Here is a 12,500-nt window from a genome sequence, read left to right as displayed (position 1 = left end):
AATGGGCAAAATCTTGGCAAGGCCTACTTGACACCCTAAAACATGTATGTGCGAGACACAGTTGGGTCTCATGCAGACAGGCACACACCAGCTTTGTGCTGGCCCATACATGTTCCTCATCTGTGTAAGGAGGCACACTCACCTCCTTACAAGGTCAACCCTCTCCAGGAACTTGGAGAACTCTGAAGGCCCTAAGAGCTCTTGGTTAGATGCTTTGCTTTACCAAAGAAGTTCTGCATTCAGCATAGGCTGCGTCTGCAGCTCAAAGGCTGAGTAACGTGAGCCTGGGGACCTGAAACCCTAGGCCCTGTATTCAGGCTTCTCAGCAGCAGCCATATGATTAGCCACACAGCTTCAGCCTCTTCACCTTTCTTTCTTCCTTTAAGGACAGGATTTTTCTGTCTAGCTTAGGCTTGCCTCAAACTCATGATCCTCCTGCCTCAGCCTCTTGAGGTTTGGTGTAATTATAGGCTTGAGCTCCTATACCTAGCAATATCGTCCTTTCTTGTTATGAGAGAACAGAGGGAGATAAAATAAGGTTATACAGAAGTATACTTTGAAAACTCTACGTTATTAAACAAATCCCTCAGTGGCCTACATAGAAGAGGTGCAGCAAGCCGGGCGTGGTGGCGCACGCCTTTAATCCCAGCACTCGGGAGGCAGAGGCAGGCGGATTTCTGAGTTCGAGGCCAGCCTGGTCTACAAAGTGAGTGTCAGGACAGCCAGGGCTACACAGAGAAACCCTGTCTCAAAAAAAACCAAAAAAAAAAAAAAAAAAAAAAAAGAAGAGGTGCAGCACAGCCTCCTCTAACAGAGCGGACAGACACCACACGGGTCTCATCCACAGATCTCTTTCCTTCCAGGGAGCGCACTGTGCAGGAAAGAGCAGACTGTGGAGACTTGGACCAGCTCCATGTGACCTCAGATTTGTTAAACTAAAGTATGAGCTAGCACAGTGACTTCTTGATGGTTATGAACATTACATGAACAAACCTGCCTAAAGCACTCAGGCCAGCGTTGACTGACACCTGTCCAATCTGGCCTCTCCATTCCTGAGTATCCTTGTCTCCCTTCTGAACTGGGCTCCCTCCCTTCTTCTGATCATAAGGTGTAATCAGTCATCTCAGGCTCCTGATGGCATGAATCCATTAAAATTTTTAGCTCCCATCTCCAACAGGTTTCAAATGTTCCCAAAGCCTGCAGTGTTCCTTGCCTCAATTTACACAGCTCTTTGGTCCCTTCACCTCAACAGTTCTTTCCCCATTTCGCATCACAAGCTTCTCTTGGTTGGTTCTTAGGTCACAGGTCATAGCTATACCAATAGTTTCTAAGGAGACCTGTGTAACACCAGCAGGCTTTCCCAGTCAGACCTGCCTCCATGCTAAGGCAACTCCACCAGAACTCCTAAGTGAATGGCTGGTTTGTAATGTGAATCCCAACAAGTAAGGATTGTCACTCTCTTGGTTTATACTGCTTTCCCTCACCTAGGAACTATACTATACTAGAAACTCAACAGAGGCCATCTACAATAGAGTCAGACAAGGGGAAATGACATGCATTGTGATAACTCAGCAATAGTCACTCTAAGGCTGAGCATGGGGAATGACACCTATAGTCTCAGCACTCAGGAGGCAGAGGCAGAGGCAGAGAGGGCAGAGGCAGAGGCAGAGGCAGAGGCAGAGGCAGAGGCAGAGGCAGAGGCAGAGGCAGAGGCAGAGGCAGAGGCAGAGGCAGAGGCAGAGGCAGAGGCAGAGGCAGAGGCAGAGGCAGAGGCAGAGGCAGAGGCAGAGGCAGAGGCAGAGGCAGAGGCAGAGGCAGAGGCAGAGGCAGAGGCAGAGGCAGAGGCAGAGGCAGAGGCAGAGGCAGAGGCAGAGGCAGAGGCAGAGGCAGAGGCAGAGGCAGAGGCAGAGGCAGAGGCAGAGGCAGAGGCAGAGGCAGAGGCAGAGGCAGAGGCAGAGGCAGAGGCAGAGGCAGAGGCAGAGGCAGAGGCAGAGGCAGAGGCAGAGGCAGAGGCAGAGGCAGAGGCAGAGGCAGAGGCAGAGGCAGAGGCAGAGGCAGAGGCAGAGGCAGAGGCAGAGGCAGAGGCAGAGGCAGAGGCAGAGGCAGAGGCAGAGGCAGAGGCAGAGGCAGAGGCAGAGGCAGAGGCAGAGGCAGAGGCAGAGGCAGAGGCAGAGGCAGAGGCAGAGGCAGAGGCAGAGGCAGAGGCAGAGGCAGAGGCAGAGGCAGAGGCAGAGGCAGAGGCAGAGGCAGAGGCAGAGGCAGAGGCAGAGGCAGAGGCAGAGGCAGAGGCAGAGGCAGAGGCAGAGGCAGAGGCAGAGGCAGAGGCAGAGGCAGAGGCAGAGGCAGAGGCAGAGGCAGAGGCAGAGGCAGAGGCAGAGGCAGAGGCAGAGGCAGAGGCAGAGGCAGAGGCAGAGGCAGAGGCAGAGGCAGAGGCAGAGGCAGAGGCAGAGGCAGAGGCAGAGGCAGAGGCAGAGGCAGAGGCAGAGGCAGAGGCAGAGGCAGAGGCAGAGGCAGAGGCAGAGGCAGAGGCAGAGGCAGAGGCAGAGGCAGAGGCAGAGGCAGAGGCAGAGGCAGAGGCAGAGGCAGAGGCAGAGGCAGAGGCAGAGGCAGAGGCAGAGGCAGAGGCAGAGGCAGAGGCAGAGGCAGAGGCAGAGGCAGAGGCAGAGGCAGAGGCAGAGGCAGAGGCAGAGGCAGAGGCAGAGGCAGAGGCAGAGGCAGAGGCAGAGGCAGAGGCAGAGGCAGAGGCAGAGGCAGAGGCAGAGGCAGAGGCAGAGGCAGAGGCAGAGGCAGAGGCAGAGGCAGAGGCAGAGGCAGAGGCAGAGGCAGAGGCAGAGGCAGAGGCAGAGGCAGAGGCAGAGGCAGAGGCAGAGGCAGAGGCAGAGGCAGAGGCAGAGGCAGAGGCAGAGGCAGAGGCAGAGGCAGAGGCAGAGGCAGAGGCAGAGGCAGAGGCAGAGGCAGAGGCAGAGGCAGAGGCAGAGGCAGAGGCAGAGGCAGAGGCAGAGGCAGAGGCAGAGGCAGAGGCAGAGGCAGAGGCAGAGGCAGAGGCAGAGGCAGAGGCAGAGGCAGAGGCAGAGGCAGAGGCAGAGGCAGAGGCAGAGGCAGAGGCAGAGGCAGAGGCAGAGGCAGAGGCAGAGGCAGAGGCAGAGGCAGAGGCAGAGGCAGAGGCAGAGGCAGAGGCAGAGGCAGAGGCAGAGGCAGAGGCAGAGGCAGAGGCAGAGGCAGAGGCAGAGGCAGAGGCAGAGGCAGAGGCAGAGGCAGAGGCAGAGGCAGAGGCAGAGGCAGAGGCAGAGGCAGAGGCAGAGGCAGAGGCAGAGGCAGAGGCAGAGGCAGAGGCAGAGGCAGAGGCAGAGGCAGAGGCAGAGGCAGAGGCAGAGGCAGAGGCAGAGGCAGAGGCAGAGGCAGAGGCAGAGGCAGAGGCAGAGGCAGAGGCAGAGGCAGAGGCAGAGGCAGAGGCAGAGGCAGAGGCAGAGGCAGAGGCAGAGGCAGAGGCAGAGGCAGAGGCAGAGGCAGAGGCAGAGGCAGAGGCAGAGGCAGAGGCAGAGGCAGAGGCAGAGGCAGAGGCAGAGGCAGAGGCAGAGGCAGAGGCAGGATCTCCATGAGTTCAAGGCCAGCCTGGTCTATATAGTGAGCTTGCAGGCTACACAGACATACCCTGAGTTAACATTCTCCCTCCACAAAGAAAATACAAACCAAACCAAACTATCAGGCAGACAATAAAAGTCCTAGGCTTCTTGTATTTCTAGTCCAGTATGAAATTCAGGACTGGCTCGTGTCACAGGCTGCATCAGGATTACCTGACACGTGTGCTCTGCATGAGGTGGCTAAGGCTCTCATCACAGTCCTCACTGCCCTAAAAAGCTCACTGTATTATCCATACTGTTCTCCATGGCTTTGGAAATTGGAATGTTACCAGGCTTCAAGTACCATGTGAGGAGCCTCCAGGACTGCTGTAGTTGTTCTGAGTCAGATCTCCTTGCTACCTTAGTCTGGCCTTGAACTCTGGGTCTTCCTCCTCCACTCTCAAAGGTTGACATCAACTTTGGCTGATAATTCTGTTCTTAATTAGAAGCCATTATGCAGTACTAATGTTCTCAGGTGGCTAGAGCAGCTTTCCCATGCATGTCATCAACAGCCCATACTGAGATACTCTGCCTGCACTTAGTCAACTTGCCACAGAAGCCACGGAAGTTCTCCCAAGCATAAATCACATAAAGATAGAAATTTGTTTTTGAGCAGTGTCCTTTTAACTATGTTATATGGTGTGAATTATTTTAAGAAAGCATTTAAGTTCCTGTTACTATGAACTCCTTCAGGTGGCTTAAGTAGTCTGCAGCTGAAAGGCCCCACTGTTCTGCTAACTTAACTTTGCAGCCAAGCCTCCTCCCCATGCACCCCACAGCTCACCAGGGAGATTGACCTCCAGTAAGTATTTCATACACAAGGTGTTGGGATGGAGGTAGCAGTCTTCCGTTATGTCTGGGAAACGAGGCAAATCTAAAAATATGGCAACTTCAATCATGTTTTTATAGATGTCTTCATAGTCAGGCCAAGACTGAAATTTTAAAAAGACAGAGTAAGATAATAATCTTTGCAATATTAATTATTTAAACATTTTCTTAAAATTATTTTAAAGATATTTTCTGACTTAAAAGTGTATGTTGAAGAGGGGGTGGCTAGAGAGATAGTTCAGCAGTTAAGAGCATTTGCTGCTCTAGCAGAAGGCCAATGACCAGTTCTCAGCATCTGCTTCAGGTGACTCACAATCACCTGTAACTCCAGCTCTGGGAGAGCCAACACCCTCTTCTGGTCTCCATGGGCACCTGCACGTACAGGCACATATAATCAATCTTTTATTAAAAGCAGTATGTGGGTTGGTAAGATGGCACAGTGGGTATAAGTGCTTGCTACCAAGCCTGATGCCTGAGTTCAACCCCTGGGACCCACCTAACGGAGGAAAAGAACTGGCCTTGGTAAGTTGTCCTATGTGGGCCACATATGCCATATAGCATGTGCAATGTGACACCTGTACCTCCCCCTACAAGATATACAAACAACTGGAATAAAAGTATTATATAATTATAAGGTTGAGTATGACAGTCTACACCCTTAACCTCAGCACTTGGAAGACAGAGGCAGGCATATCTCTGTGAATTCAAGGCCGACTTGGTCTACACAGTAAGCTCCAGGCCAGCCAAGGCTACACAGTGAGGTCCAATCACATTAGAAAAGTACTATGTATTCATTAAATAAAATTTAGCATACCGAGAAAAATATTAAAGATCCTTACTATTCAAATTTGGCAATTTTATTTATCGTTATCTTATATGCACTGGTATTTTGCCTTTATATGTCTGTGTGAGGATGTTGGATCACTTGGAACTGGCATTACAGACAGTTGTGAGCTGCCATGTAGGTCCTGAAACTGAACCCGGGTCTTCTGAAAGAGCAGCTAGAGTTCTTAACCTCTAAGCCATCTCTCCAGCCCCCAAATTTGGTAATTTTAAACACTAGTGATACTAAGTTTATATGCCACATAGTTCTGCTTGGCTCATCAAGTTCATCCTAGCCTTGCTCATGATCTAGTGAAATCATTACTTCTTGCCTTGGACCTGGAGGAAGATAAAGCTGAGACTCATCTATTGGGTGAAATACAATTCAGGGACAGAGTCTTGTCCAGCTTTAGCAAGACTGTAGTGTAATTCTCAGTATCACAAATCAATCAATCAGTTCAAGACACAGTGTTCTCACAACTGCTCTAACACACAACCGTCTGCCCTTTTCTCCTGTGCTTTCCCATTCATCATACAGGTGCAGCCCATGCTAACTTACTATCTGTGCTTCTGTGAGTGAGGGAGGCAATGCCAGCTCTAAGTCTACAAGCTAAAACTCTGCAGCTCAGCTTCATACTAACGCCTCCATAGAGAGGCATAAACAATCCTGTTTGAAACTTTAGAAAAGTCTGCAGTTTCTTGAGAACGCACTCTGCCCTTGTTTTGTTGTTGTTTTCATATAATTTGCCCACATGAAGCTTATGAGCATGCTTAGTGATATGAACAAGTATTTTCTGGGATTTCAGGAAACGCCAGGCTTTCATTAAGGTGGGGACCCTGCTAAGCTGTTCTGGACAGAAATGTTGCAAGCCTGTTGAGATGCACATACTGAACATTGGATGATGAGACTGTAAAAGCCCAAGCAAGAAACCCCATGAATGCCTGCCAGGGATGAGACATGAGTGGATCTGGGTATCTTACAATGCAACACGAGTCAGCAATAAGACACATACATACTCTACAGGCAACAATGTGAGTTTTAAACTATTTTCAAAGAAAGATGTCAGATATAAGAAAAGGACTTAAGAGTCTGGGCCTAGTCTTACACATAGCTAAGTCAGGACAGTGTTACTCCATGGTGGACTGGCTCATGGCTGGAGGAAGGAAGCCACTGTGCTGGACCCACTCTATGACACGTGCATTTCCTCAAGCTACCTCAGCAAAAACAAAAGGGGGAGGAGGTGAAGACACTACCAGCTAAGCAAACTGCTTCACACAGAACTGCTTAGTAGATCAGCTTCGTGAGAGAAACTAAAGGCAGGATTCAAAAGAAATGTACAAACCCCTGTGGGGTGGGAAGACACCTGGCCTACCTGCGCACTCTGAATGAGGCCCGTCCAGCATTTCCAAGCAGGCGCTCAACTGCTTCCTCTTTTTTTTTGGGGGGGGGGCACATGTTCTTTCACTGAGCTACCCCTCCAGGTCTAGGCATTCCACTTTTAGGGGGCTAACCATTAAAAACTTCTCCCTTGGTTAAAGAAACTCGCTCCCCACTTTGAGCTCACAGTGCCTCGGAGTTGTTAGACAGCCTGTACCTTTCCCACCTTCTAAATGTGTGAGCGTGCCCAGGAGCCAACTGAGGGAATTAGGATTTCTTTATGAAATTTCGTGTTGTTAAATTCAGCTCTCCCCCAGATGGAGAGGACGGGTGCTTCCTTACAAGGGCTCGGGAGTCAGGGTGCAGGGCGTGGCTATGCTCTCATTTCTATACTGTATGCCTATGCTGAGTGTGCTTCTCATGAAGCTACAGTCATCTCTGTATTGTATTTATTTTAACATGATTATCATTTAATGTGTTATCAACATATAATTAATCCACAGCTGGGGAATACAAAGGGTACTATTGTCAATTCCAAGTGGCAATGTGTTCTTTTAAAATCCTTTTAATGTTGAGGTAAAATAATTCTACTTATATGTTAAAATACTATTAACTGTATTCTAATTTGCCAATTTCCTCAGAAAAATAATAATTCATTTTGAATTCTGTTTCTCTCTGCAGAGCCTGGAGTGTCTTTGAAGTTAAGACAATTTAGCATGGCTGACAGGATTTACGGCAGCCCTAATCCTTTTAAATAAGGCAAGGAGACATACGTGAATACTTCTTACATGCAAGCAAAACACTAGAGCAGTACATGTCCCCTTAGAAAAATAATCACCTCACTCAAAAAAGTGATTTAATAGATGACAAATTCCTGACAAACAGGTTGTTAATGAGCAGCAATTTGGAAGGCTAGTAGGACTAAGTATGTTTTCAAAACCGCCACACAGAGAGCTGAGCTGTCAGTCTCAAGAGCTGGTCATGAGTTGGCCACCATCTTTTCAAATATGAACGGAGGAGAAAATAAACACACAGAATGTTAAGCTATTTATTTATACTAAAATTCATATTTTAAATTTATCTAGCTGGGCGGTGGTGGCGCACGCCTTTAATCCCAGCACTTGGGAGGCAGAGGCAGGCGGATTTCTGAGTTCAGCCTGGTCTACAAAGTGAGTTCCAGGACAGCCAGGGCTATACAGAGAAACCCTGTCTTGAAAAACAAAAACAACAACAACAAAAATTTTATCTAATCTCAATCTGGTATTTTAGATTTTGCTTTTAAAATTTCCTATTTAAGTATTTGCCGTGGCCTTTGGGTTTGCTTTGCAGCTCAAGGTGGCCTTCCTTCACTATGTATCCCAGGCTGACTTCAAACTTGTGATCCTCTTGCCTCTACCTCCCAAGGTAGGTGTTAGGATTACAGGTGTGAGCTAGCACTCTTGAGTAATATTATTTTTAGACAGAGCCAATTTTTAAATTTATGAATTACCCAAAATGTTTTTAAAGATGACTAAAGGATATTCAATGTCATGCCATTATTTTTTTAAACAGTCTTCCATCATTGCTATATATTTAAATTGTAACTATATTTCAGCCACATTTAAGTTTGATTATAAAACTAGTATGCAATCATAAATTTCAGCAATATAGAATGCTATACTGAAGACAAATGCAACAAATCCACAACAGTCAGGCGTGACGTGTGCAAACTTAATCTCAATGCTCAGCAGGCAGAGACAAGCCAATCTCTGTGAGGTCAGAGCCAGCCTCATCTACACAATTCCATTCCAGCCAAGGCTACAGTGAGACACTGCACACACACACACACACACACACACACACACACTCACAAAATGAGAAGTCATGACTCAGATGTGAAGGGCTTCTCTTTCAGCCATCGTGGGCACACCCAAGTTTGTAACACTGAGCTTTCACACCAACAGCTTGTTTTTTCTAACGGACAGTTCTCCTGTGTCCCAGAGAAACTGTCATCTCCCTCTCTCACATGCTATCTGCTAACAATACTTATTGCTTAGATTATAACAGTAATAACAATTAAAAAAAAACAACATGTATAAAATGTATACCACTCAACAGTTACCCAGATCTTATGTTAGCAGTGGAAGCATACTTCAGTAGAGACATGAAACCAATTGCTAGCTATGTGACACCAAGATATGGGTCTTCCTTCCCATGAGACCAGACGAGTAGTTGCAGACTCTGGTCAGTGCATCTGATTATTATTCAGTGAGCCCAGAGTAGGACGAAGTGTTTTCCTTGCGTGCCTCAAATGGGACAAAGACTTGTGTCACCACTGACCCTCATTCCTGTCCCACAGGAGGCATCAATGAGACAGGGTTTGGTAGTACCTCTAAAGCTTGAGTACGGGCACCCCACAGCCCCACTGACAGTGAGTAAGCCTGTTTGAGGGCCGGCACTGCTCCATAGTGTGGTTTAGAGGAGGGCTGAGAAACACTTTTGCCTTGGTCCTACTGCCTTCAGTCCAGAGAGGGGAGGCAGCCTCTGATAGCCACAAGATTTAAGGCTCAGATAGCCAGCACATAATCCCCGAGAACACCCAGGTGAGGTCACCTGCACAACACAACCAAGGGAAGGATCCCACATGAGGTGTCGGTGTGTGCAGCGTGTTCTCACTGATGAGCAGATCATGGGATGGACTGACACAGCAGAAGCTACAGGGGCCCATCACTCAGAGCTTTCTTGTTTAGTAAGGCGCAAAGGCATTTTGCTTCCCACTGACCCTTGGGTTACCTGCTGATTCTCAACTACTAATCTCAAACTCTATATGGCTCAGTGTGGAATACAAAGGAAGGATAATGCAGAGATAAGACTCCTAGGCTCTGTGCAAAGTAACACTTCTACCAGAATCACCAGCAAGATGCTTATTACCGAGGCGTCTGCTTAGATCTCATAGCCAGATTTTCTGATTCAGTCTGGGTCTGAGAAGACACAGGCTAAACAACGACTCCAGAACTTATTGTATCTATTTTTTTTTTTTTTTGAGACAGTGTCTCTCACTAAATAATGCAAGTTGTCCCAAAACTTGTTATGTTGCTCAGGCTGGCTCAGATCTCGAAATTCCCCTGCCTCATCCTTCTGAGTAACTGGTGTGTGCCATACATATCTCATGCATCTTAAAGTTTGAGATGCTCTAATGGATTTGTGGAGTCTCTATGGATCCCTAGAGAGCACGTATGCCAGTGGCAGGAGGAAGCAAAAGTAACAGACAGAGCCCAGTGGCTTCCCATTCTTTTTTTCTTCTGGAATGGCAGAAACCCTCAGTTGGTTTTACTGTCCAAGCTTGAGAAACACACACACATACTGGTGATGTTTTAAGATGTGGGAGGCCAGGAACAGAAGCCATCCCCTGGCTCCTTATGCTGTCTAGCAGTAGTGATTCCCAAGGGAGGAGTGGGACCGAGGGGCTGAGCACAGCTGAAATCACCACTCACCTTCATCCCCCAGGTGAACTTCAAGCTGTCAGATTATTACTCTAACAAGATTGCACAAGCATTCTCCAGGGACACAGGTGACTTACTGAGTGGCATGGTGAACAGATCTAGAGGAAGTTTGGACACTCGAAGTGTATTACACTTGATCCACTAAGTCCTTCATTTGGTGGTGCTTATGCAGTGACTGACAGCTCTGGAGGAGTCTTTTTCTTCCCTCAACCAAGAGAGACCTAGTTTCACAAAGGGTGTAAGATCGCTCCAAGGCAAAATGAATCATCATGGCAGAGTGCCACTCAGTGGGTTTGGCTGAACCGGCATTACATCTTTTCTCTCTGCTTGTTTGGAGGGAAGAAGAGAATGCTGCTTATCAGCATTCAGACCGTGTGTTTGTATTTCAGAAGGACTTTCTGGTGGCTTCTTTATCCACACTTGCTGAGTCTAATGAGCAATGACAAGATGGTTGAGTCTTGAGAGGAAGCTTTAGAATGACTGCGAAGGACTATGGTTGAAATGTAGTGTCTATTTATAAATATACAAAAGAATCATGGCCCAAAAGGTAGGCCATTCATCAGCTGAAGTGTATCTAGTGGAGGCCAGTGTGGCTAGGTCCTATGATTTGGTTCCACTGACAGCTTGACTGTTGGGTGGACAGAGTGCTCCCAAGAAGATTAGGTGTTCGGCCTAACTATCAGAAAACCTGAAAGATCTTTGCTAGAAGCAAATGGTGCTTCAGAATCAGCACCACTGCCCAGAACCTTAAGTGAAAAACGAACCAAGAAAGATGTAGACATGTTATCTTCAAGTTAATTAAGTAAATAGACACAGCTTGAAGGCTGCCAGCTTGGAGCTGGAGTCACAACTTGGAAAAGAAGATGAAGGGAGGTAACGAAGCTTAATATGCACACGGTCTGCTGCCCTCAAGTCAGACACTGAAACTCTCTTGGCCTGCTTGCAAGAAAGCAACCCACTCACCACTCTCAGGATCCCACTTCATTCCTACATCTAGGTGGATTTCTTCAAACCTACTGTTCCCTGGCAGAGGCTCCTCCCTCAGAGCTAACAGAACATCTAATGGAAGGAAGCAGTTCCCATCAGATAAAGATTTAAAAAGGATTTCTAAAGCCTTTGGGGGGGGGGTAGTGTTCTTGATTTTCTTAAGGCGTGCTAAACCTTCTGAAATAACAAAAATAGAACAAAACACAGAAGAAAAACAGTCCCCAGGAGCCCACACAAACTCCAGTGACATTATCTTCACAGCCATCTCTGAGCACAATCGCACCTTTTGTCATTGCTGGTGGAGGTACAGCTGCTGGAGAAGCCAAGACTTTGTGGGGAGAGCTAAGACATGGGAAGGGGGAGAAAATGCTTCCTTTGTTAGTGAAAAGCCATTTCCATTGAAAAGTTTCAACACACTCTAGTGGAGTGAATGCACTTTTGTGAGCAGAGGCAGAGCACACAGGGAAGGAAAGCACCCTGTCCATTAAGTCCGAAGCAGCCAGATCTCCCTTCTCCTGGAGAAATAAAGGCCACTCCTCCACCCGATACAGATGTGACACAGGGCTTCTAGAGTAGCACAGATCCACTTAATTACAACTGAAGAAATCACTCAATTAATATGTTTTGTAAAAGACCACAAGGCTATAATAAATTGTTCCAGCATGCATTTTAAAACAGTGCTTGGGAAAGCATTTTAATTGAATTTCACAAATATTCCAGTGAGTTTATTTCCCTTCATGAAGCAATGCTTTAGGACAGGCGAGGACAAGCTGGAGTTTCTGTTACACAACATCAGGCTCCTGTGATAAAGCAGATTACAATACCCCGTCAGAGCTGACTTCCTGCTCGGCTATTAAAGAGGTGCAGGCCACACCCTGCCTACTGTTGTTATAAAGCTAAAATTCAGCTAAGAAGACGCTGGCGGGCTCTGGATGCACCTGTGAATATAAATTTATTACAAGACTTTTGTCCCAAGAAAACTGACAAGGAGTAACATTATCACAATAAAAGGCAAAGCACTGTAATGTGTATTCTTTATAGAGAAAGGATAAAATGAATTGCACATATATTATGATTCATAAAAGAGCTCACCAGCCAATTTTATACTGCTAGAATTATCTTAATGGTTACACATTTACTGTGTAGTAACAAAAGGTACTTCCTGTGTTCATCAGGCCATGGTGGAGAATGTGATACATATATGGAGTACAGCCTGGGTCCACCCCGGGGAGGGAGGGAGGGGTGGGTGAGAGCTTTTCAGAAACATTTGTACAGGCAAATCTAAGCCCTGTGAGCAAATTCAAATTAGGAGCTAAGGACCAAGGAGGACTTGTCATGGCAGAAGCTGGTGACTTGGGGACAACCTCTGGACTGTGCTGACTG

At 47.4% G+C, this 12,500-nt stretch overlaps 1 protein-coding gene across 3 annotated transcripts in view; it reads right to left on the bottom strand.

Moving 5' to 3' along the window:
• Taf1b (TATA-box binding protein associated factor, RNA polymerase I subunit B) overlaps nucleotides 1-12,500 on the bottom strand; it is a 64,410-nt gene that overhangs the window by 12,271 nt on the left and 39,639 nt on the right. For all 3 annotated transcript variants that reach the window (XM_085830254.1, XM_085830256.1, XM_085830255.1), the window contains one exon: nucleotides 4,405-4,552. In XM_085830254.1, coding sequence (XP_085686380.1) covers nucleotides 4,405-4,552 — 148 coding nt within the window. The remainder of the gene's footprint in view (nucleotides 1-4,404; nucleotides 4,553-12,500) is intronic.

Source organism: Mus caroli, unplaced genomic scaffold (assembly GCF_978045245.1).
Source record: "Mus caroli unplaced genomic scaffold, Mus_caroli_1 scaffold_14, whole genome shotgun sequence".
NCBI classification, from domain to species: Eukaryota; Metazoa; Chordata; class Mammalia; order Rodentia; family Muridae; genus Mus; species Mus caroli.
This window is presented reverse-complemented; position numbering and strand designations above follow the sequence as displayed.